At 36.1% G+C, this 24,666-nt stretch overlaps 1 protein-coding gene across 9 annotated transcripts in view; it reads right to left on the reverse strand.

Moving 5' to 3' along the window:
• Positions 1 to 24,666, reverse strand: part of DPYD (dihydropyrimidine dehydrogenase) — a 362,954-nt gene that overhangs the window by 224,392 nt on the left and 113,896 nt on the right. For all 9 annotated transcript variants that reach the window (XM_087733357.1, XM_087733360.1, XM_087733362.1 and 6 more), the window contains 3 exons: positions 17,094 to 17,290; positions 12,940 to 13,021; positions 9,609 to 9,696 (listed from right to left, as the gene is read on the reverse strand). In XM_087733357.1, coding sequence (XP_087589483.1) covers positions 9,609 to 9,696; positions 12,940 to 13,021; positions 17,094 to 17,290 — 367 coding nt within the window. The remainder of the gene's footprint in view (positions 1 to 9,608; positions 9,697 to 12,939; positions 13,022 to 17,093; positions 17,291 to 24,666) is intronic.

Consider the following 24,666-nt stretch of genomic DNA (forward strand, 5'->3'; position numbering starts at 1 on the left):
GATTTCCTGTGAAAGAAAACACTGTCAAGGACAATGTTTGGAAAATATTTTCTTTGTTAGATAAACATGTAATTTGTATTAGCATTATCCGAACACTCTGAGTACTTACTACGCTTATTTCTGTCTTCTAATCTTGTAAACATTGTTTTATAAGACAATTTACAGTAAATTGAGAATTAATATACTGAAAGCAGTAACAGTACAAACAGTGAATCTTAATTACTGTATATACCCCACACCTTGTGACATCACCAAGGAAGTGACAAATTTTGAACACAGTTAGGTACTATAAAATGTGCACAGAAGACTATGTGACTTTATGCACAAGGAATGTCAAATTTGATCTCAAGCCTGTAGGACACACCAGTACACTACACAAACTCAGAGAAATATTTGCATACATGTTAACCTTTCTTTTAAAAAACTTGCCATGTGATACATATTATAATATTTATATGCTCTATCCTAACTATATACACAGTATTAGTAATCATTAACATATGTATTTACACAGTGCCTTTTAATTTCACAGTAAAAGCAACCATATGACTGACATCTCTGAAAAGTATAGATTAGAAATAGTAAAGAACAATTTTCAAGTGTCACGACCATGACAAGTGGTTCAAAAGGCTGGACAATCTCTATCCACTCAAAATTCAAGACACAGCAGCAAAAATATTTACATAGCTTAGTTGAGGATTACTCACTATAGTGAACATGCAAAATTTTCTTATCAGATATTTGTTGACTTTAAAAACTACCATCCCCTTAAAACTAAAGAGATCTGGAAGGCAGTGGATGTGCCTTCCCATGATGGTAGAAGCTATTGTATTGGATAAGAAAATTACAAATACTACTGGAGTAGGAAAGCTTTTCCATTAATGCATTGAGCCTGAAGGAAGGACTGAGGGATTCCCTTCGGCATGGACTGCAGGCAAGGAAGGCTACAGGTCTCAGAAGGCCCTCGGATGGTGAATCCCACCCAGACAAACAGAATTACTCGTGAGTGTGCCCCAAGTTATATGAAGGACCAAAACTGGCCTCAAGCACATCCAGGTGTCAGGATTTTCCCCTGAAATGAGGTAACTGCCCTTCATTATACCAAACTGTCCGTAGATCAACAAAGGCCTGACTACCAAGCAATGACAAAAAGGGAAGTAGATGACCAAGAAGCACAAGACAACCACCAGGTCAGATGGAAGCCTTGAGCCCTGACCGTGCCCACTGGTGGCTTCCTAGGGACCACTCTCCTGAAGCAGAGAAGTGGCAGAGCAGGAAGGTTTCCTAAAGCAATCTCTAGAAGTCCTTCAACAAGTACTACAAATCCACCACACAAATCCAAGTTTTATCTTAACTTGTCAATTCAGTTCAACAAGCAGATACACCCGTTGTTGAGTGGGCAGTGAAAGGAATATAAGTTCAGAAACATTATATTTATGAGACATAAATGTGTACAGGAAGACTGCTTAAAACTTTATTCATTAACACGAAAAAGTGCTTGCCATCTTCTCACCAATAATTGGCACTAAACAAGTGAGATTTTGATACACTTCCTACTTCTGTACAATCTTTAAAAATAAAAAAATCAAATACAACAAGCCTAGGTTTTTAACCAGGTTTTAATCTTTCATAAGTAAGACAAAGGAAAGTAAGGAATTTCTAAACCTATTGTTTAAATTTTGTATTGCGTCAGTCCTCCTACAGCATTCAGTAGGACAACATTTCAGAAAGTGTCTGATTGCATTAAATACATATCGGACCCCGTGCACTCTCCTAACAAGGAAAGAGAGCTCAACTAAAGTAAATGGATATGCACCAACTTACCAGCTGTATTTTAAATGGTTGTTCATTCTGTATCTGAATATTAATGTGGAAGTAAAAAGATGGCAGCATAAGTAATACTTGTACATCTAAAAGTTAAAAGTAACTGACTTGTAGAGTGAACTTTTGGAAAGAATAGGTAAGCACGCAAAGCTCTTTTCTTTAGGTGTCAAGCACTGAAGTAACATCAGAATATGAAAATGCAATATCTAACATTACCATTTTGTTCAGTATTTTCTCTTCTTATGTACTTCTCAAACATCAAAATGCTTAAAAATAACTGCTTGAATAAACTCCCGAAAAGTGCTAAATAATGTTAGATTAATTAATCTGCTCAGATATTAAAAATTTAACTACTCTTAAAACAATACACATCAAATTGATTTCATCATTACATTTAGATGAGCATTTCTTCAGGGAAACTGTCCAGCATCTTAGAAAGAGACAGGGGAGTGTTTTGTAAAACATGTGCAGTAGAGATTGTTATGCTAAGTAGTTTTTTGGTAGGAAAGATAAGTAAATAAAAGCATGAAGATCTGTGTAATTTGCAAGTGAATAACTTAAGGATGCCCAAGGGCAGATTATTAGTATTTTTTGAAAGTGTCCTAAGACTATTAATAACAAATAAGCTGGTTTGTGCATCTGAACCCTAAAAGCTTTCAACTGCCTACTGCTTCTGATGTGTATTAGGAATGTTCCACCAATATCCAGAGCAATAGTGAGGACTACAGAACTGGAAGAACAGCCTACTACAAATGCCAAGAGAAGAAAAAGATGCCTCAAGCATAAAAATTCTTGGATATATGTGCATCGCTGGTCTCCAGGAAAGATGTTGCACTGGAAATAAAAGCAAGCTCAAACATCTGCTTGTAAGAACAGGTTCTTTCACAGAGTTCCTTTTCTAATATAACAATATTCCTTTTGTTTTTTAATAACAAAACATTTTTAGATTAAAGAGTAGCAGAAGATGAGAATAACATGAATATTGAGGACCAATGAGTGTTGTATGAGGACCAATTTATGGTGCAATTTGTTTATAATACTCTTCACACGAGACATGAAAAACTTAAGAAATACAGTGTTAAAGAAGGGTGCATTCGTTCTCCAAGCTGTGCACCATGAGCTAAGGCTCTCCAGGAGGCAAGCTATAAAGAAGCCCTATACTTGACTGCACAGACGTGTGTAGACCCTCTTCCTTGGTACTTTGTTTCATGCAGTTGCAGTTCAATGTATAGTTTTGATCCTGTTCTGTACTAAATTGCAAATGTGTCTATCACTAGCCTTCTCATGGATCTTTTTAAAACTAATCTTTTAATTTAATTTAATTTTAATTAATCTAAAAGTCTTTTTAAATTTAATTTTAAAATTATTCAGGTTATTGTAAGGCAATTGTGAAATATTTTGAATTGGCTTTGTCCAAGTCCTGCCACTGGTCTTCATCACTGTTGCTCTTCAAACTGTTCAAAGTACTCTCTCTGACTTCATGACTCATCTTGATGACTTCATTCTCATCTAATAGCAAAGTCTCACAGCTTTTTGCAGCTAGATAGATTTGAATATTTTGTTTTGTCACAATAAAATGTAATTCCAAGTGTTTTCCCTGGCTCCGCAGCCTGTATTATCTTTTACTGCATAAGGATACTGATGCCTGAAAGGCAACTGTTGTCCCCATTTAAAATCCTGGGTGAAAAGCACCATCTTTGCAAGATTCTGAGACAGTGACAACCCTTGTCTACAAGCGTCAATAAAACCAACCCAGAAACTAAGCTAGGCACACATTTATTTTGAGTATCTGGCTGATCATGTTTCCAACAACATCATTCTTTCTTGCACTACCTTCCAACATATTACTTTTCTCCCTTGCTTGTTGTGATTTATCTGGTGTTTTGGCTTCGGCTTCCTTGCAGCAAAAACTGTATCATCTATGAAGTGTCAAAATACTTATGAAATTATAAAATAATACAAAACACCACCAAAAAACCTCCAAAAATAGAGCTGAAGATCCTAACAGCCTAAGGCTGTGCAATGCTTGTCCTACAGTTCCATCTTTAACCAAGATGCATTATATTTTACATGACTTGCTACATTACTGCTGAGCCAAACAGGTCTTTGCAACAAGGCCTAAAAGCATAATTTTAGGGAACATCTTAAATGTCAAGAAACAGAAAACAATTCTGAAAAACAACCAACCAACAGATAAATCCGGGATATGTTTTCAAATTACTCTGCCTCTAAACTTTTCCCTTTGGAGGCGAGAAGTGAAATAGCAAGTGAAAAGAAAAAGCAAACTCAGAAATACAAGGTAAAACAAATCCAGAGAAGCAAACAAATAAAAGTCTGTTCACAACCTGAAATGAGAACTATTTTGAATATGACATATTTCCTCCATAAATGTCTGTGCTGGCCATGGGCCTATGGGCCCCATATGCAGATTTCATGTCCTCCAAATTTAGTTTATGAATCAGGAGTACGATGCACGATTTTTTCCTATAGCACAAGCAAAATGAACATCTGTTCACTTTTTGCCACGTAGGTTTATATCTGTGTGGGTGGGTGCGAACAGAGCTCTTGATGTGTAATATTCTTCCCATCTGCACACCAGGTGGCACTGCATAGTTAATCAGAGGATAATAACAGGCATGAGGAGATTACTTACTTTTTGGGGAAGAGACAGTAAATCAATCTCACAGGATTTTTTTTAAAAACAAGGTACATCAATGCTTGGACTTTTAATTTCTTTTTTTGGTGTGTAATTTCATTCCAATCAATGGAATCATCTGATTATATTATTGTTTGAATGCTATGTTAATTAACTATGAATGACTGCAATTATCACAAAGGTTCTTTCCACAAGGGATTTCATTTTTTTCTTTTTTATGTACGGTTTTAACCCTTGCAAGCAGGCTATACTATTTAGGATACATCCAAGCAACAATCTGCTTGGATTTACTCTTCATGCTCATCTAACCTACCATTTCGCACTATTTAGTAGAACCTCTGAATACCCTAATAAAACTGACTTTATAGCAACATCACAAGATGGAGGAAGAAACAAGAAAGCTTCATTACTAGCTGCTTTTGCCCTGTAATGAGAAGTTAACTAGAAAGTTAGTTAGTGCTGCAAGCTTAAGCCTACGGACACTAAAGTTAAAATGTCTAAGCAATTTCTGGGAATGGGAGCTTAAGAGTTTTTTTAAATATTTTACCAAATAAAACAATCTTTGAAGATATATTTTTATCTGATACTTATATAAAAAGAATGAAAATGCCATACAAAACCCTTTTGTTATGATAAAATGTTATAGAATAAGGATAGAGGTTTGCGTAAAATCTGCAGAAAATATGTTTATGGTGATAGCCTTTCTATATATTTGTTTGAGCGTCACATGAAACATGTCCTTAAATACTTTAAATATTTAGGCCACTCATTTTCATTCAATTAAATAGTTGTATAAAGAATTCGTTTTCTATTTTCTCATTCAAAAAGAACATACAGTGCTTTGTGGAGCCTTAAAAGACAGAACCACAGAATCCTATTTTCCAAAGAATGTAGCTGAACTTCAAGAAGGATGAGTAATAAAAACCTAGTATTTCTGCATTTGCTCTGATAGCCAAGCGAGACACATACAAATAGACATTTTTTGTAAAAATCGTAAGTATTCTATCCTGAAAATCAACCAAGAGACACAATAACACAAAGCATTCAGACTACTCTGTTCTCTATAAGATACCCTTCGCTGCCTTACTTTGCTGTCTCCGAGGACCATGCGCTCTCTCCTCTAGCCCCTCACCCCATCATTGATTTCTCCTTTTGCTCTCAGCATGCCGATTCTCTATTGCCCTGAGTCTCTATGGTGTTTACAGAAGGCAGCAACTGATGCAAGACTTTTTTTCTTTTTAATAGCAAAATTTTCAAACTGATTTGCCAGCTTAATCACAAACCCTTCACAAACATTTCTTATCAAAAGCAGAGCTGATTCTAGGTAAAGCATGTTGAATGTAATCTATCAAATCTGGAAAGGTGTTTTTTTTTCTATGAATAGTTTTAGAGGTTAGTTTTAAAACTTTGAAAGTTCAATTGAGGAAATTCATTAATGTTTGTGAATAACAAAATAAAACCGAAAGACTTATAACTGGAAGATAAACAGAATTTTAAAATGAAAATTTTAAGGACTGAAATTCTACATCTCTAATTCTTCATCAGTATTTTTAATTGCCCATTTAAATAAGACTGAATAAGTTTAGAAATGGCACCAAACTAAATGAAAATGAAAAGAGAACTAAAAAATATAGTAAAGACTCCCAGAATATATTTAACAGGTTGCTCCTCCTTTTGTTTGGCTGCTGCCTTTTAGTCTTGTGAAAAAAATTCTCATGTGTGCTATTGTCTGTCATTACTTTTGATGTAAAAAACTGAGATTCATGGACTACCCTTTAATACGTATGTTAGCTGTAATCGGAAATCAGGACTGCTGGAGAAAAACAGAAGAATGGTCTGTCTCTTAGGTCCTTGTATGCAAAACACAAGATAACGTCTGCTGCCAGATGTTGCAAAATATACATCTTTGTAGAGAGGAAACTGAGAGGACATGAGAGTAAATGATGGAAAGGAAAGAGGCAATTCACATATTGATCCTCTAGAAATAAACAGAAGTACAGCATTAAGAACCAGTTGGATGAAATACAGTTCAGATAAGGCAAAAACCAGGAGACTGAAGCAAAGAACTACCAAAAGCAAAAAAACAGTAACAGGTAACAGGCAGTCCTGTGACCGAGATTCACCTACGATTTGTTCTGAGGTTCTGCTATCAGAGGGCAGTATTGGCCTCCGGTATGCCATTGCCCAGATTGATCTCGTTCATTACCACTTCTTCAGGTAACTATGAAAGCTTTTCCTCAAATCTAGTCTTTGCTAGTTCAACATATGTCTTTGTAACCCCAAATTCCACATCAGTCTCTACAACGTTATACACACAGCCACAGCCTACTTTGGAAAGCTAAGATAGTGTAAAATAAAATAGTATGGAGGTAAGGTGTGACTCAAAGTGAGACCCCAGAAGTTGCCAAAGGTTGGTGACACATACTCGTCATCTGTTCATTTTCACATCTAGTACAAGGTGTTTTTCTGAACTTTAAAGAGCGACCTACGTGCACCAGACCTACTCGCTGAAGAGGGTCTTTCACCTTAAGATAAACCATCATAGTCTCAATGCCTCAGTAAGCAAAGACTTGAAGCTAAGCATCTTTTATTATTATTATTATTTATTTTAGAGTAAGGTTGTTAACCTGTATCCTTTTGGGAACTTCTTAGGAATCCTTTACCCTTCAGGTCTGAAACAGAGCAAATACGTTGACTAGAGCACACTTTTAATACCTTTCCAAACAGCTCTCACAAAAAGCCTTTTTTCTTCAATATGGTCACATGCTAGTAGTGATCAAACCTCCGTCACCTATGCTTTACCTTCCATAGACCCAGCTGCGAAGTGTATGTTCCCTATCTCATGCAACATTCCCACAGAGCAACAGACTTTTCCTGATGCATAACTGCGTGGAAAATAGCTTTCAGAGTTCTCTTTGCATCTCCACCTGCCTTCATGTAGCTGGCTATTTACAAGTGCTCTTCCATTTCATGAATCACGTGGACTCTTGTACAATCCTGATTGATAAATTCTTGAGTTCCATCTCATTTGCATGACTAAAGGTGTGCTCTTCAAAAATCTCATTGCTATGAAAAAATCCTCTCACAGTGTACTCCCTTGTCCCATCAGGGACTTCATCTTTTACACACCCATGCATTTTTTCTATCTTCCACTAGTAGGGAAAATTGAAAAATACCATGTTTATTTTCCATCAACGTACAGATTCATTCAGAAGCAAATTGCAACGAACTTTAAAAAAAAAAAAAAATCTATTTTATGTACGTAGTGCTCTCTAATTATTTTACTCCCATGATTCACAGTAATGTTCCAATGTGACATTTCATTGAATGTATGTTTGTGTAGTAGGCAAAGAACACAAAAAGAAATACAGGGTCAACTCATTATGGAAAAACTGCTGTTGTTGAGAGTTTATATTAATTGCATTAATATAGCTAACCCTAGAAATCTGTAACCCCTTGGTTTGTCCTCCATCTTTCACTACCAGTATGCAATGCCACATTACTGTCCAGTGTCTTATACAGTACTGTAAAAGAGAGATGACAGGCAGACATGGGGGTTCAGAGAGCGACCACCTTCATCATGAATGCAAGGTAGTTCCCAGTAACAAAACTTTGTAGGAACGCATAATCCTTCCTTAGCATTTATACCCTCTGTTTCCTAATACGATCAGCGAACACATGGTTTACAGGAGAATTATGCTTCACGTACCTTCTCTTGTTTATTAAAATTCTGGCTGTGTCCCTTTACCTAGCATCTGTATGGCACAATGTTGTCTATACACATTTCTAACCAGAAATATTTTATATTAGGATAACTTTATTAAGGTCAGAAAATAAACCCACATACAAAAAACAAACATTCCAATCCTATGTGTAAAGTGCTCAGCGGTCATTTTTGCTAACCTTTAACTGAACTGCTATTTTAAACTTATGAGTCAGAAATGCAGGGGAATCCTGCTGATGTTCCAAAAACGACTGATAATTTTTTCCTAAATGCTAGACTCTCAGAAAACAAATGCTTATTTATTAATTAATCCCTCATTGGTGAGATTTCACAAAGCAGTTTGAAAGACATAGATTAAAACAATAAACAAGATAAGTTGGACTATTGCCTTGTATACAATTACATCAAAATATGACACATCAGAAATTCCTATACATGGAAGGTCTCTAACTATGTGAGGATTTAGGATTACATAAATCACAACGCTCTGTACTATAATCACATGACAGAATAGACCTGCAAAGCTTATTATACTGCATACCCAGATGGTAAACAACAGTTGTTGCTGTACTAAGAATTACATCTCTGTAATCAATAATAGGAAGGAGGAACAGTTGGACAACTTGTTTCCTATTATGTTCACTTAGGCAACGTCTAGATCAATAAAGAGCATTAAGCCTCATACCAACTGTAGACGATGCCTGCTCAACATGCCTATCATATGGTAGCGATGGGTCCAGCTGTACTTCAAAATACTTGTAAATGGATAACAATTCTAACCTAACATTAAAAAGAATCAATGATTCAAAGAGCAGGCAGGTGCAGGACTTCTTTAGCATATGAGAGAAGAGAGACCTATGATGTCAGTTTTATTATAAGTCAAAGTCAGCTTATTTTGTTAACCCATCCCATAATTACATTTCACTACAGCCTATCTGAAGGATGTTACATGTTTTATATGGAGGAAAGAAAAAAAGCAACCAAGTGCAGTATCACTGGCTTACATATAGACTCAGTAATTATGTGGGTATAGTAAGCTGTTCGCAAAAATTGAAAACTGAACTTGTGTATCGCTCTAGGCCAATAGGGCAATTAATTACGAGTAATTTTTTAGTTCATCCATTTTTTAACTATTTAAACAAACAATAAATCAACCCATTCAGCTACATTCTTGTCTTACTTAAAAATCTATCATGTAAATGTGAAAATTTTAACAAATAACTCTTAAGACAGCTAGCTTTAGCTTCTTGTTTTTTAAATTTTCCTTATATTCCATACTTTCATAATGCATCAAATTGAAGCTGTCTCGCATCACACTACTAACACAGATACAAATCCCCGTTTATTCTTAGACAGTCATTCAATTTCAACATGACAAAACACAGGACAGTGAGCTCTTCTTACCTATTCCAATAAAGACCGCTTCATAGCCATCTTCTTTCAAGGTACGGAGTGTCATTCCATCCATTGCAAGGCCTTTGCTAAAAATTATCTGAAAGAATTAAAGACCACTTTCTTTTAACATGATACTGTGAAAATAATTTCTATCATGTCCTGCATACAGACATCTCACAGATCTTCTAGCAAACAAACAAAGCAAATTATTTTTTTTTCCCCCGAGCCAGACTGGCTCCGATTGAAGCAAGCAGCCCAAACTAGATATGGGTAAAACGTACCTTCACATGGGGGCTACCACAGGCTAGCTCGGTTTCTGCTGTAAGTTAAAAGAGTTAAAGCAAACGAAACAAACAAATAAAGCCTGTTTATGGAACACAATACTGAAGTAAAGCTGAAAATGGCAGTTTTCTACTGCGAGTAAATCGCTGTATTCAGCGCTGTCTATAAAAAGTTGTTTTCCCTTGTGAAAATCAGAATTTAAGAAACATGATGTGGAAGCAAGAACCTCCTTTAGGGAATATGTGCTAAATGGAACAATCACCCAGCACACCAACCAAAAAACGAGCAGTTTAGGTTATTGCAGAAACATTAGTGAAAGTATGAGCCTCTTACAGAGAAATAAAGAAAACAAAAGAACATGACGCTATTCTGTATTAACAGAGGTTCTGAACAGAAAACCCAGCAATGGTTTCCCGCACAGTATCAGGCACTTGATAGGCCTCCGATTGTGCAGAATGCAATGCCAGTCCCAAATTAAGGATGGTATTGCTTTGTGCTGCACCCTCAAAGCTCACAGCCTGAATTTTGCACCGAGGCCACTAGCTAGTACACCTTTATGCCAAAAACCCTCAGTGAAGCCAGTGGTGTTTCTGTGGATTCAGAAAACCTGCCTGCAGAAGACTGGGCTAGAGATGGCAGTAAGTCTAAAGAACGTTCTGTGCAAATTACAGCATGCCCTACTTGCTCGTAATGAAGCAGACTGTTCTGTTTGGTAAACTAACAAAGGTTTTCAAAATTCTGAATGAGATCAGTTTTGATTTAAGCTTGCAATTCTTTAATTCTAATTTAGACAAGCAACAATGCCCAGAGTGCAGTGATTGATGTTCATTTATTGAAAGAAATAAGTCACAGTAATAAAAATGCACCTATAATCTACACTTGTTACAGTTCAACTACTACTCACTTCCAGAAGCAAAAGCTGAAAAATATTTGTAGAGCAATGTTCCACCAGCAATCCTGCTTTGCGCAGCCACTGCACAGGTTGAGCAACTACAGCTGCTAGAAGAGGGAGACAGGGAAGAGTGTTTGCTGCGTGTTCAGCAAACCAACTATAGCAGTCTCCTGTGTAGAGGTCATGCAATTGAAGATACACATGCCTTTTACTCATCTCTCCTAACCCCAAGGCTTTTGAGCACGTAAAGCGTGTGTGATTCCTCTTCTGATATTTTGTACTTTCTGACACGGCTATGTGTGTTTTTATCTCCATACTTTAGATTCTCTGAACTTGAATGTTTTCCCCCAGTTTTTGTTATATCACTTGTGTATTCACTTTACAAAATGCCATGCTTCATTGCGTAAGCACTATACTTTGTGACCTTAACAGTTTTGCCTTCATGTCATTGTATATCTCGTTACTGAATCTGCCTATGTTCCACTTCATATACTTCTCCTATTGTTGAAAAAAAAGGCAGATGTAAAATACAGTCTACAATACTTATAACACTGACTTTTTTTTTGTCTTTGGAGATTTAGTATAAATTTTATCAGAGGTGCAAGAGCCATGTACAGTTGTAATCCTTTCAAGAATACAGGCTATATCCTCACTGGCAACAAAATGCATTCCATAAATTATCATTACATTTTTTTATCCTATTGTGTACATATGTTATGAAAACCTAATGAAGGAATTTAAATGGCAATACTATTTTATGTGGGGATTCATAATACTCCTAGGGCCTTGCTCTGTAATCCTTATTCAGCTGACTAATTCTTACTAATTTCAGTAGAATTACTTGAATAAACAGCAGTACCGAGCATTTACACAACACAGCACTTTCCACCACAGATTTGAAATGCTTTAAGTAAACACCAGAAAATATTTCCAGCTTATAGAGGTATAAAGCTAAGGTACTTAGTTAACCAGGTTGCCAAAGGGTCAATCACAAACCAATGGCAGAACTTGGAAGCAAATTTACATTGGGATTCTCTGCTGCACTTCAAAACCGCAGAGGACTTGCAGGTCAAGATGACTTGGTGGCTCTACCAGTCCATTCTGGAGACCCTGTCATAGCCTTGGGGAACTGAGTTTTCCAGAGGGTTCCCAGGAGCCTACGCCAGGCAATTTTGCCTAAAATTGTCTCAGTGCTCTGTTTTTAGCCCCATCCCTAACTCAACCTCCATTCTGTCAGTCTTTTCAAGGGTTGCAAAGGGATCTTCAGAGTGGAAAAATAGACCTGTAGCATTTGAAGCCTTATCTTACATCTTACCAGCATTTTTATAAAACCTGGGCAGGATGAGGTTCTCACTTGGGTTTTGAGACAACAGTCTACTGATTTTATGATATGAACCAACATGAAAGATTCCAAGAAGAATTTCTTGCTTCACTGAACGCTTTAGTTTCATGTTAAAAATATTATCCCTCCTGGTACTCAAAAACTTGATCCAGTGATGCATTCTACATTTGTAACTTCTATTAAAATGTGCAGCAATTGTAAATACCATCTAAATCTTCAGCTCAAGCCCTAAATTAACAATAAAGCAATGTTCCCATTATCTATAAACAACACACATTTGTTTAACAGAATAATGCATAACTATCACTTTCCAAGAAGTTGAATGACTGTTATTGTTTATAATAGATGATCATGTTAACACTTTGTTTAATTGGATGCATTTTATTATAAAATTAACTTGGATGCAAGACTGTATTATAAACCATTAAGAAAAAACTCACGGAGAGGGAACGAAAGGAGGAGTATCAAATATGAATGTTTTAAGTAGTGCCAAACTTGCACGAAAAAAACTCGATTAAAAAAAAAATCAAATCATTCCAATAGCTACATTGAACCCCTAAAGCAATTTAGGAATTTGTTTCTTACAGACAATTAATCACATGCAGGCATGCCAGATGAGAACTATTGATTGCCCTTTTCCAAACTAGTGGCATTCAGACAGGAGACAGACAAATGCCCTGAGCAAGAGGAAGCATCTTCCTGCCTCTGTCTGGCGTAGCTTTTAATTGTTCTTTACTAATGTGCATGACATTTTGCTGTTAATCTTTGGCAGAGTTCTTGTTTTTTCTTTGAGCTATACATAGGCAGGATGTATTTTTCATTACCTTCACTCCAAGATCCTTCATAAGCTCAGCTTCAAAATTCACTACATCATACGGCAATCGGAACTGGGGGATTTCAGATGTACTAAAATAAATAAAAACGCCTGTGAAATACTTCCAGCTATTAGGAAAAAAGGATTTTTTTAGTTGTTAAAAAATTCAATACTTATAACACACCGTAATTAATTCTGACGTATGTGAAAGTAAATGTGCTGAAGCCTGACCATTGGCTTTTTTAAATTGTTAGAGTGACAAAACAGCATTATTCACTCAATGCTAAAAATACAGGCCAAGAAGGCAGTACCCTGAGGCCAATCCTGCACACACTTGTAGGTAACCATTTAACATATGTTAAGCTTGGGTCCAAAAGAGCTTCAGCTCCATTCCTTTTGTTCACCAGAATATGTAACACTAAACAAACTTAAGACATCCATTTAAGAAAAGATCTCATGGCTACTAAAAGCAAAGTGATCTTCTAGTAACAATTCATTAAGCTATCCAATAAGAAAGAATCAGATTTCCAATATTTTTTTTTAAAAGTGTTGCATATGCTATTTTGAGCAATGGTATTTAAAACTGTACCCTCCTCCATTTCTACTTCATAAATTTTTTATGATCTTTCAGGATGGACAAAGTCAGTGATATTCTACCAGCTCTTGGTCTCAAGTCTGCTTTTTGACTTAGCATTTATCAGATGGCATTTTTTCCTCCTGGGGAAGATTAGGAATGACATCTTCAAGTTCCCAGAATCACAGCTCTCCTGTATGGGAAAACTGCAGTGCCAGCATAGAATCTCAGTTTATATCTACTGGTACAGATCTTTATCTTCAATGAAATGACACCTACTTATGCCAGTTCAAAATCTCTCTCATAAAACACATTACAGGTAAACACAGTGAAGTTCTACTTGACATACTTTTGTTCAGTGAAGATAAAAAAAAAAAAAAAAAAAGGACTTTGCAGAAAAGTGAAAGTCTCTCCCCAGATATATCTAAGCTTCAAACAGCCTAATCTGTTGTCAAATTAATGGAGCATAACAAAGCACTGGCACAAGAGATTCACTGAGGCTTTATTTTACATATTGTTAGTGACCACACCATCTTTAGCATCTAACTTTGACAAGCCAGAATCATTTTAAGTTGCATCAACTTTAATTATACTGATAAGAAACGGGCATTCCTCCTTATAATTTCTAATGCTGCCCTTTTTTCACCTTTCCTGACCAGTGTGCAATGAAAAGTGTTCTAAATATCAGGTATAATGAATGTGTCACAATACAACTTTCATAGGTCATGCTAAGTAAAAAGGTGTCTGAGGCAGAAACTAACGTATCAATATGATTCTGCAACAGAGATTCAATACAGAAATCTAATAAAAAAAGTTCTATTTTCCAAGCCACCTACATATTTGTTGAAGGCCTGTCATTTCCATGATTCTTAAAAGAATCCAGAACAGCACTGGCTGTGTTATGGCACTGTCAGAATTTGTAAACAATTTTTTGCTCTTATTAAACATTTACTAACAGTTTCATGCTGTGGAGTATACCTGCATATAGGTACATACAAATACGTACATACATATATGTTCATATGCAAATACACACAGTTCTGTGGGGACACATGCATGCACATTTACTATGAAAATAAACATTTTATGAAAGTCAACTGGTACACCAATAATTCTGCTATAATTTCTTTCAGCACCAGAAGAGACTGACTCTGCAATGGAGAAACAGAGGGAGAAGGAAACAGGGCAGAGGTGCAGGAGGGATGCAGTGGATGGGAACAGTGTCCCACAAATTCACCTCTTCCTCAAACCTGATCCAAGTTAGAGGTGCTTGGACAGGTGCTTGCTGTTTCTCAGTGATCCCAAATTACTTTTGCTCAAGGGACACCCCTTTGGCCTAGTCAGAGAAATATTTTGGTATGTTGTAAACCAGTGGCATAGCTAGGAGCATGAGCATTGAAGCTTGTTCACAGTCTCTAAGCAAGAGCGTGATCTGCTCATGTGTACTTTACTATAAAGGATAAATTTTACATAACTGATGAAATGTAGGCAAATCTGCCTGTGAACATGAAAAATTCAGACAGGTCCAGACAACTACAGACTTATGCTAGGCTTAAATATCACACCACAGGAACTGCAATCACTGGACAGCTTTCTATTGTCTAAATATTAAAGTCAGCTATGATCTAACATGTATGTGAAGGAACATCCTAGTTAAAAACACTTCAAAAAAGGCAGCGCAAACTAAAAAAGGGCATAAGCACTGCCCTTCCAAACAGCTGATTCCAAAATTAATTTGGTCTTGTTAGCCATTTGCAATAGTTTATGAAGCCTTGAAAACACACCCATCAATAACCTAAACTTGTTAAAAGATGTACTGCAAAGACTTACAAACTCAATAATGGATGATTTCTGCCACAAGCCAGCCTCCCTTCTGTTCCAAGATTAAAATAAGGACAAAAGGAATTGATGCTCTTAAACCAGATGCAAAACTTTCTACAATGAATGGAAGTAAAATTTGACCTTGGTTGCTATGTGTTCTTCCACAAAATGATAGAATCATTTAGGTTGGAAAAGACCTTTAAGATCATTGAGTCCAACCATAAGACTTTTAAGACTCAAAAAGACAGACAGACATATCAAAATGCACTGTTTGACCATTAAGGATACTAACAGAATAGGCAAAACTTAGTGTAAGGCTTTTTGCAGTAGAACAAACAACAGACTAAGCTTTATTTTAAATTCAAACAAAAACATGAAGAACAGATGTAACTTAAGATCACATAGCTTCAAATACGCAAGCACACAGCAAGCAACTGCAGCATTGTACTGTAAGCAACTTCAGAAAGTACTGTATTATGCTGCTGAGTCCAGCCTGAGTCCAACCTGTCACCAAGTAAAGCTTCATTGTTAGAAACATCTCATTATTTCTTACTACTTTACAGCAACAAAACTGATTTTAAATCTGGTATTTAGGAAAACATGTGCTACTCAACAGATGAATAGGTATTTCATATGCTAAATTTGAAATCCTCTATGGCAACCAGTTCAAATAAAACAGCTCCACAGTTAAATGCCTATGTATTACCACCTTGATAATTAGGGAGAATACTTCTGAACCTCACTGGGAAAAATGCAAGTAATCAGTTCAGCTTCTCCAGCATTGATTCTCTATCTTCCAGAGCACTGAATAAGTATTTGACATTATGACATTATGGACCAAATTCATTAATGGTGTCAACTCTATTGATTTCAGTGATGCTTCAGTGAGAAATGCGAGTGCACCACCCTTCTTTCTCTCTCTGTTTCTTTTCACTTTTTATTTTGTAAACACTTTAGTGTGAGTACATCTTCAACGTGTAAAATTTAATTTTGATTTTGAATGGGTTGGTATCCACAAGTCAGTTTCTGAAATATTTTATCTTACAATTAGGGATTCCAACGAACTTACAAGGTATGATCTCAGCCATTGTTACAGTGGTAAAAATAAATCTTCTAGTGTCAAGGACATGACACCATGTAAATATCAGCCAAGTGTTTACCATACAGGAAAACTGCAAACGTAACTTCTTTTGGTATCTGCAATTTGTTGAAGGTTGAGAATTGTAGGGGGTTTATTTCACTCTTATGGTATGGTTTACTAAAGCTGTAAGTCCAGGCATACATGATGGATTTATTCACTGTCACCTTTATTTGCAAAAGGTAGTTCACGAAAGCATTCTAAATTTAAAATTCTCCATGAAATTAGTATCTGTCTAAAGCATTTTAAACATCTACTAATTCTTTCACTATGTAGAGCTACAAGTACTTCATCTTGTTTTAAAAGTTTTGGATAAGGGAAAATGATTCCTGACGTAATTTTCTGAAGTGTTAATTGGATAATAACGATTGCACCCTGGTATTTTAGAGGTCATATGAAGGGAATATAGGATAGCCACCAGATTTTCAGTTCAAGCTTGCCTGTAACTGTACCTATTTTAACTTGAATGATGAATTATTTAAATAAAAAATAAGTTTTCCAGATCTGAAATCTTCTACTCTCTTCCTTTGATACAGGTAGAGGGATCGTGTATAAACTACGTTTACACAATGTTTTTTGCTGTGCTTTCTACAATCATTGGAAATAGTGCTTTGTTGTCATTGTTTTTTACCTTAAGCCACCAACGTACTCCTGCTTTTCAAATATGGTGATGTTCGAATAGCCCAATCGAGCCAAAAAGGAAGCACAACTTAAACTTGCAGGTCCTGCACCAAGGAGAGCTATCTTCACGTGATAGGCTTCAGGCATATCTTCTAGAGGAGGTAAGGAAGGGCTTCTGATCTGAGGAATATTCATAGCTTTGAACACCTGAAAAGCAATACATTCAACAGGTTACATACGTTACATTCCCTCCTTAAATTTTGTTATGAATAACACGATGGAAGCTTCCGCTAGTATTGTCACAGATCATTGATGTATTATTGCAGATCACTTCGTAACATTATAGGGATTCCCAAATGTGTGCATTCATGAAGGATGTTGTAGTTGCAGAGCTTGGTCTTTCCATAATTCTTTTTGTCTTATAAATGTCTGAAGTCAGATCTTCCACTACTGTAAATTTTACAGAGAAGATGGAACCAGACTGCCAGTAACAGAATAGTAATACAAAGTCAGCCAGATGGCAGAGAATATTTGTAACACCAAAAATTTCCTTCCAAACAATGTTCAGATTATTCTTACTACTAGAAAAGTATTTTTGCGAATAATGCAAAGGATTGTAACACCAGTGAAGGGGCTTTGCTTCTTCAAGAAACATCTTGTGTGATCCTGGATAAATCACTTATGGCTTGACTTTTTAGAGGTGGTAGGTAACCAACCTTAGGTGGTTTTGAAACTTTTTTTAGGAACTGTCCCTACTCCTCAGTGCTATATTTTCAAAGGGAACCCATGCTTTAGATACCTCCTCTTACACAATTCTAATCAGATTTATTTCATGTTAGGTGCTCATCTATTTCAGACGTTCTCCACTTTTTAATCAGGTGTCCAAAAGTTGTAGGCATACCTGAAAGTTAAAACTGTTCTCCCTATGCCTCAATTCTTCACCTGGTGATGATCTGCTCCATTCTGTCTTGACTATTAAAAGTACTTTGGGACAATCTCTGACCACAATTATGTATTTATAAAGAACCCAGCACAATGGGCTCCTAACCTAGTTGCAATGTCACACAGTTTATTTCAGATTTGCATTAAATCAATTCTTTGTTCAGGCATACAGGTAAGAGGCTAAGACAGAAATAGCCTACATTCACTAAGCTAGACTTCACTGTCCTCTGCATTTACATACATTGTAGGGGAAGGAATGGAGTCTCTATCTTGTATAACCTATAAAAGGAAAGAATAGACCCACAGCTCTTGCAGGCTACTAAAGATTAGGAGCATGTAAGAGCGTAGTTACATCTTCATTTTATTTTAGGCATTAAGGGGAAAACTAGTTAACCCAAGGAGTATATCTTTGTAGCAGAAGCACAATATTAGACCAAAAGGATACAAGAGTTCATTGCATTGGGATTCTCAGTCATATCACAAACACTTCAAGGCTGCACCTCAAAAACTACCAGAAGACAGCATTGTTCCCCATCTATTTCAATGCAGAACTGTGTTCCATAAGTACTAGTCTTCTAAAATACATACGGTGTCATTTGTCTTAATAAATATAATATTTACGCTATTTAACAAGTTTACTAACAGTTTTTACTTTCCATAGAACTTGAGAAGCAAAGGTTTTTCAAGTTAAACTTTGGCAATTCCACTCATGAATAGAATTTTTCATTTATGTTTTGAATCAATGTTCATTTTCTTCATGCGTACTTGAGCACTCATGCTAGGTAAACCAATGATTAGTTCCTTCCCCCTCTAAAATTTCTGTGTCAAATTCCCCCAGTCTTTGTAAATTGACATAGCATTTTAACAAACTCCAAGAAGCAAGAGACAGATAATTGTTTTCAAAAAAGAATCATTTAAACCTGACAATTCATACAATATGGGAAGGTTTAATGTGGTTATTAATGGATTTCACAGGCTGAAAAGCTTATATTGTACTGTGAAACTAGACTGTGATAACCAAAATGCAATAGGATGTTTTTAAAATGTCTGCTTTGTTACATTCACACAGAAATGGCTCGAATGATACCAAATTTCCACTAATCTCATGCAGTTGTTTTAGAAGGCTACTCAGTAATACACATGATATAACTCGCACATTTAATGTGCATATTGAACACTATGAATATGCATATGCTTAATAAATTTATCACTAAATTTACTTCATCATTAACATAATTATTTTTATATTTATTATTGAATAATCATACCCATCAACTAAATGTTATACTAAAGTGCCGCACTACTGTAGTGCAGTGTTAAGCTTCAGAAACCAAGCACTCATGCAGGAAATCCTAGTAGTTCAGGCTGAATGGTCAACTTTAATTCTGCCTATTTGCCAATAGGGTGAAACTGTCTTTATGCAGCACAGCCAGCTTGTGCGGTGATATCTTGCCATCTGGAATTCAGTGGCAGTTTTGCATATTAAGGCTGGCAGGGTAACTGTGTGAAAATAGCAAACTGCTTCAATGCATTTCAAAAGAATTTCACTCACCTCATGGTGAAGTTTCCCTACACTGTAATTCACCTAATTAAATATCACTGAATTCTTCTGTACAAATCCTTTGCTGTGCAGAGATGACTACCTTGCAAGCAAGTGTTCATTGCCACATTATATGCACCTGTCCTCTCCAATTTTTCTCTGCTCCGACTGTGGTCAGGATGCAAGTAAAGTTTAATACTGTTGCCTTTCTTGTCCACCTCCCCCTCAAAAAGATGATCTCATTTTTGTTTGGATGGAGTTTTTCTTTTGTTTTGCAGTGCTTTGTAACCAAGACTCATTCAGGAAAATGAGACCAAGTAATTAATTTTAAAGCTGAATCTCTCAGTGGAAAGACTCAGCCATCATCCCCATGTCTGCCTTTCCTTCTCTCTCTCTCTCATATGCAAACAAAAGAGGTTAGATAGATTATTAGTAGACGTTAATAACACTGAGCATTTATTCTTTAACTTTTTATCAAATACTATGCAATCACCATTATTTCACCATCCAGGGCCTATTCAAACTAAACCCACATAGACTCCATCCACTTCTTACACTTCATGTCCATTAGGGTCCATAGAAAAGATATCCCAGTTTACAAAAAAGATTATGGAGATTTGCCCTCAAGTGAGATACAATTTGACAAAACCGAAACAGCCAATCCATTCTGCTGAAGTTCCAACAACTGAAACAAATTCTCTCTTAATTCAGACATCTATAACATATTACATTTTCCCTATTTGCATTACTTTAATGTGTAAAGGTGTGAGCGCACTTGCTCAATGTTCTCTCCAGTGTGAAATCTGGAGGTTTGTTCTCTTCTCCCTTGTAAATCAAACATCCTTTCACTGCAGTGGGGTTGGTTCTTGCTCCAAAACATTCAGTATACTCGACAAAGAGCACAATTCCAGGCACTGTAGTAAAATGCAAGTTTGTATTAAGGTTCCACAATATTCCCCACTTCAGCAAACTATAGTGGTTTCAATTGCTGAGCATCCGATTCAAGTTTAATTTTCCTGGAAAGTTTTAGCCAACTCGCTTTAGCTGTTTTTCAGAATGCAGACAGGGAAAAGCTTATTGTTCTCCTCATGTAATAAAATCCTGGTTCTTTTCTTCACCATGCGACTCTAGTATTAGCACGTTTTGATGAAAAGACGTGACATTTGGCAGAGAATGGCAGGTGACTCAGAGAAATGCATTTTGCTAACCTGATGAAAATCATTTTGTGACATAGTAAGCATGGTTTAAATGAATCTAAAACATTTAAAACCATTAGAGCACGTTAGAACTGTTATTCAAAATCGTTATCTCAATTTTTATATAAATTAGAATAAATTAAAGTAACTCACATCAGTCACTTTTGAGTTTTCTAATCAGAATTTTTCTAAGAGGAATATACTGTAGATACCCTTCTCCACCTATTTGCAGAATTCAAATACAGTCAGTTTTAGTCTAATTCACCTTTTTTTAAAATTAACTGGACTAAAACAAGGCATGTGTTCAATAAACAGTAAATAGATTGAAAGTTTAGCCTCAATGTTAACATGTAAAAAAGCCTTTGCCTAATCCTATGAAACAAGATAGGCTGCTAAAAAGCATATTTCGTAGTCTCCAAGACATACACAGAAGGTCACATTACTTAAGTAAAAAGTGCATCTGTTAATCTGTCATCTTCATCACAAAACCTTCATCAACAGAAAAAGGCTGAAATACAAAAAAATGGGGAAAATTGAAAGAGCAGTGGGAAAATGTAATCTTTTAGTAACATGAGTTTTGACTTCATAATGAAATCCTTTATATTCTTGAGGCATAATGCCTGCTTCCATGCTTAAAAGGCTATAGAAATAAGTTTATTAGTCAGGTTTGCCATTAAATATTCTTCGTTAAGATGATGAGATACCAAACAGTTACTGATGCAGACATTAGCATCTAGCTGGTATTTATTTTACTGTGAAACATATTAGTATATTCTGATTTGTTATCAGATTTTGCTAGTGCACAGAAAGCAAAGTACTGGCAATGAAATCAGTAACATTTAGGAACTGATTGTATTAGTTTCACACTTTCCCACTGGTTTCCATGGATATTTATCTGTAGGCTGGTTTACATTAACATGGGGCAGTTGAATATTTAAAGGAGAAAATAATATTCTGCGCAGATTTTAATAAAAAATTAAGTAAATTGCATGCTCAGTTATGTTCTTGAAATTGTCAAATTACATGGTCACACAATTAACTTCATTTAATTGCAGTGGATAGCACAGGATGTACAGGAAGTGGTTTTTCCACAAATGTGAGCTAGTTAGGAAAACTTGTTGATCCTCCCTCCACAAGTTAACAGCTAAAGTTGTAATACTGCAAACTTATGCAAGTAGGTGAGTGTTGACAAAACTAGGGCCTAAAGCACCTCATTAAAGACTTTTCAAACCTACATAATAACTATAGATTAATATTATCCCGGTCCCAAGAAAACCCATGGATCTAGGACATTGCAGAGTCCATACCTCAAAATCTCATGAATACCAAGACTAAAAAGGACATAGCAACATTCATGTAAATGCCTTAAAAAACCCAAAGAATGTTTAATGTCTGTAAAACATGCTGTAGAGAAATTTATATAACTTGTCCAAATATTAGCAAGTCTTTCAGCATTGGCCTGAGAAATCAGAAGTCCTCAGATTCATCCCCTGAACTATTGTAGAAGGCTACACCATCCCCTTCAAACAAGCCTAAAATTTTATAATCGATTATAGATTTCAACATGACTAAAAAGAGAAAATAACCTAAAGATGTGTTAAAATAAAAATTAATACTGACTAATAGAGTTTTCTTTCTGTTTGTCTTGCTGTCTTAGCTCCGCAGAACAATCCTACTCTGCTGATGCAGCACGCCCACCCGTGCTGGCGACAGTGAGGCACCCAGGCAGCCATCCCAAGGCCATCCAGCTGCAGGAGACGCAGCTCCACGAGAACCGCCTTCTCCCCCCACCTATGTAAAGACTGATCAGAACTGTCAATATGCAACTAAAAGAGGGACTCTGAGCCGGAGGGCGCAGCGCAGCCCTGCGTGGCAATCCCCCTGGGTAGCCGTTGCTTCCTTGCCAGTGGTGGGCTGGGGGAGAAGGGAGGTTCAGCACTCAGCGGGGGACCCTCACCACAGCCCACCTCCCACTCCAAGCGCTTTGCTGAGATGCCCCTAGGTTAACAGCAGTAAGCTTGTACAATGCATCTTTTAGGAAAAAGACATATCAAGTTTTCTTTTCCAATTTCTTTCTGCTGCAATGGCAGCCAGAATATATCTCCAGAGAGGAGCAAATCACCAGAACTGTAGCTGGCACAAGAGTCACAGTACTAAATGATCTAGTATTTAAATCTAGTATGCAGCGATTAAAATTATACATTTTCTATTTAGCTTGTGCTGCTCCATTCAGAATGATTAACTAGAAACACAGGTTCAGTAATGTCTATCCAAAAATGTAAGATTTTGAGGGCTTCTTCCTAATACTACAACAGACAATGTAATAGATCACACTTCTTTTTTACTGCAAGCTTACAAACTTGTACTTGAGTACCAGTAATTTTAGTTTATTTTGTGGGACTGACAGTCATATAGCTCATGCCTGTATGTATTGTCACTGCAATTTCAGTATATTTTCACTGAACTTGTGTTCCAAAACCAGAGATGTCTCCTGATTCTAAAGTACTTGGGCAAAGGAGACAGATAAAGACATTAATATAATTTTGACCTGTGCAGTAGCAGGTGTAACCTGCGCTTGACACTCATCATTTATAATAGTGAGCTTTTACTCCATGTTATTCTCTAGATGCAACAGTTACCGTGGTAACTGCATCCCAGTATACACATTCTACATCACAAATACAAACGGACATTTCCTTTTTTTCCACTTGAACATTTAATTGTCAAAATCCGCATTTTTTTCAGACTGGATTACGATTTGTTTTGAGAATGAGCTTAACACAGTTACAAAACTATATCGAAGGGTAGAAGGAAAATGCAGGAGGCATGAGGTGCCATTTTTTTTCATTCTACCGTATGCAAGACAAATATTTTACAATTAGGGAGTTTTATCTGCAGTATGAACAGATGATCAGTCATTGTTCAGAAGCACAAAGGGGCATACGTCATCCCCATATATTTTCCATTTTAAACCCACATTCCTGCTTTACTACAATTTTATCTTTTATCTCTGCTAGCAGTTGTGCCTTTTTATCACTCGCTCTCGTAATGCATCAAGTGTATGATCCTTAGACAAATTCCAAGGAAAAAAAAGTCTAAAACTGGCTTTATGCACAATGGAGTTTTCAGTAAATAAGCCCCTGTGGGACAAACTATTACACAGTGCACGAGAATTACCATGCAGCTCTCATTAAGAGTAACACATGTTGCACATCTAAATTACACAATTTGCTAAGTTACTCGTATAGGTAAATCTGTGAACACACTTTGCTTGCAGTATCTGGGCCAATTTTTGTAGGAGCAGTAGTGCCTTATGATATTCTTCAGCATTTTAATCTATATTTTTATAATGAATGTTACTTGGAAGCACTCATACCATTAGATTTTTTTCAACTATACATACTTTCATGGTAAAATTTAACTCAATGAAAGCTAAAAATAAAGTATTAATTACAAAAGTGACTGCTTATTATTACTAATTATGAGTACTACAATACATACAAATTCTTTGTTGAACCGTAGTAAATCTAAAGGTTATTAACAGCTAATTTTAACATTTCAGGACGCTATAAAAATATTAAGGATAATAAAATTTAATGAAATGTTATTTTTGTTAGAATGCTAAATAGAACCGTATAACAATTTTATTTTGTTAGAACTCTTGACACTAATATCACTTTAAACAAACCTGAAACATTAGGAGCAAAGCCATTCTGAGCTATTCATCCTCTCTGCAGTTTTCATATCAATCATTGTGCTAGCACTGAGCTTTTTTAATAGATTTCTAAAGATTTTTGAAGAAAAATGGCAGATATTTAGCATTATCTATCAAGCCATAATTCCTCTCTATTAATCACAGCATTAGAGCTAAAAGGAGACACAAATCAAGTTTTAACAGATATTAC

Source organism: Nipponia nippon, unplaced genomic scaffold (assembly GCF_047370975.1).
Source record: "Nipponia nippon isolate SJK-2023a ecotype South Korea unplaced genomic scaffold, ASM4737097v1 scaffold_5, whole genome shotgun sequence".
Taxonomy (NCBI): Eukaryota; Metazoa; Chordata; class Aves; order Pelecaniformes; family Threskiornithidae; genus Nipponia; species Nipponia nippon.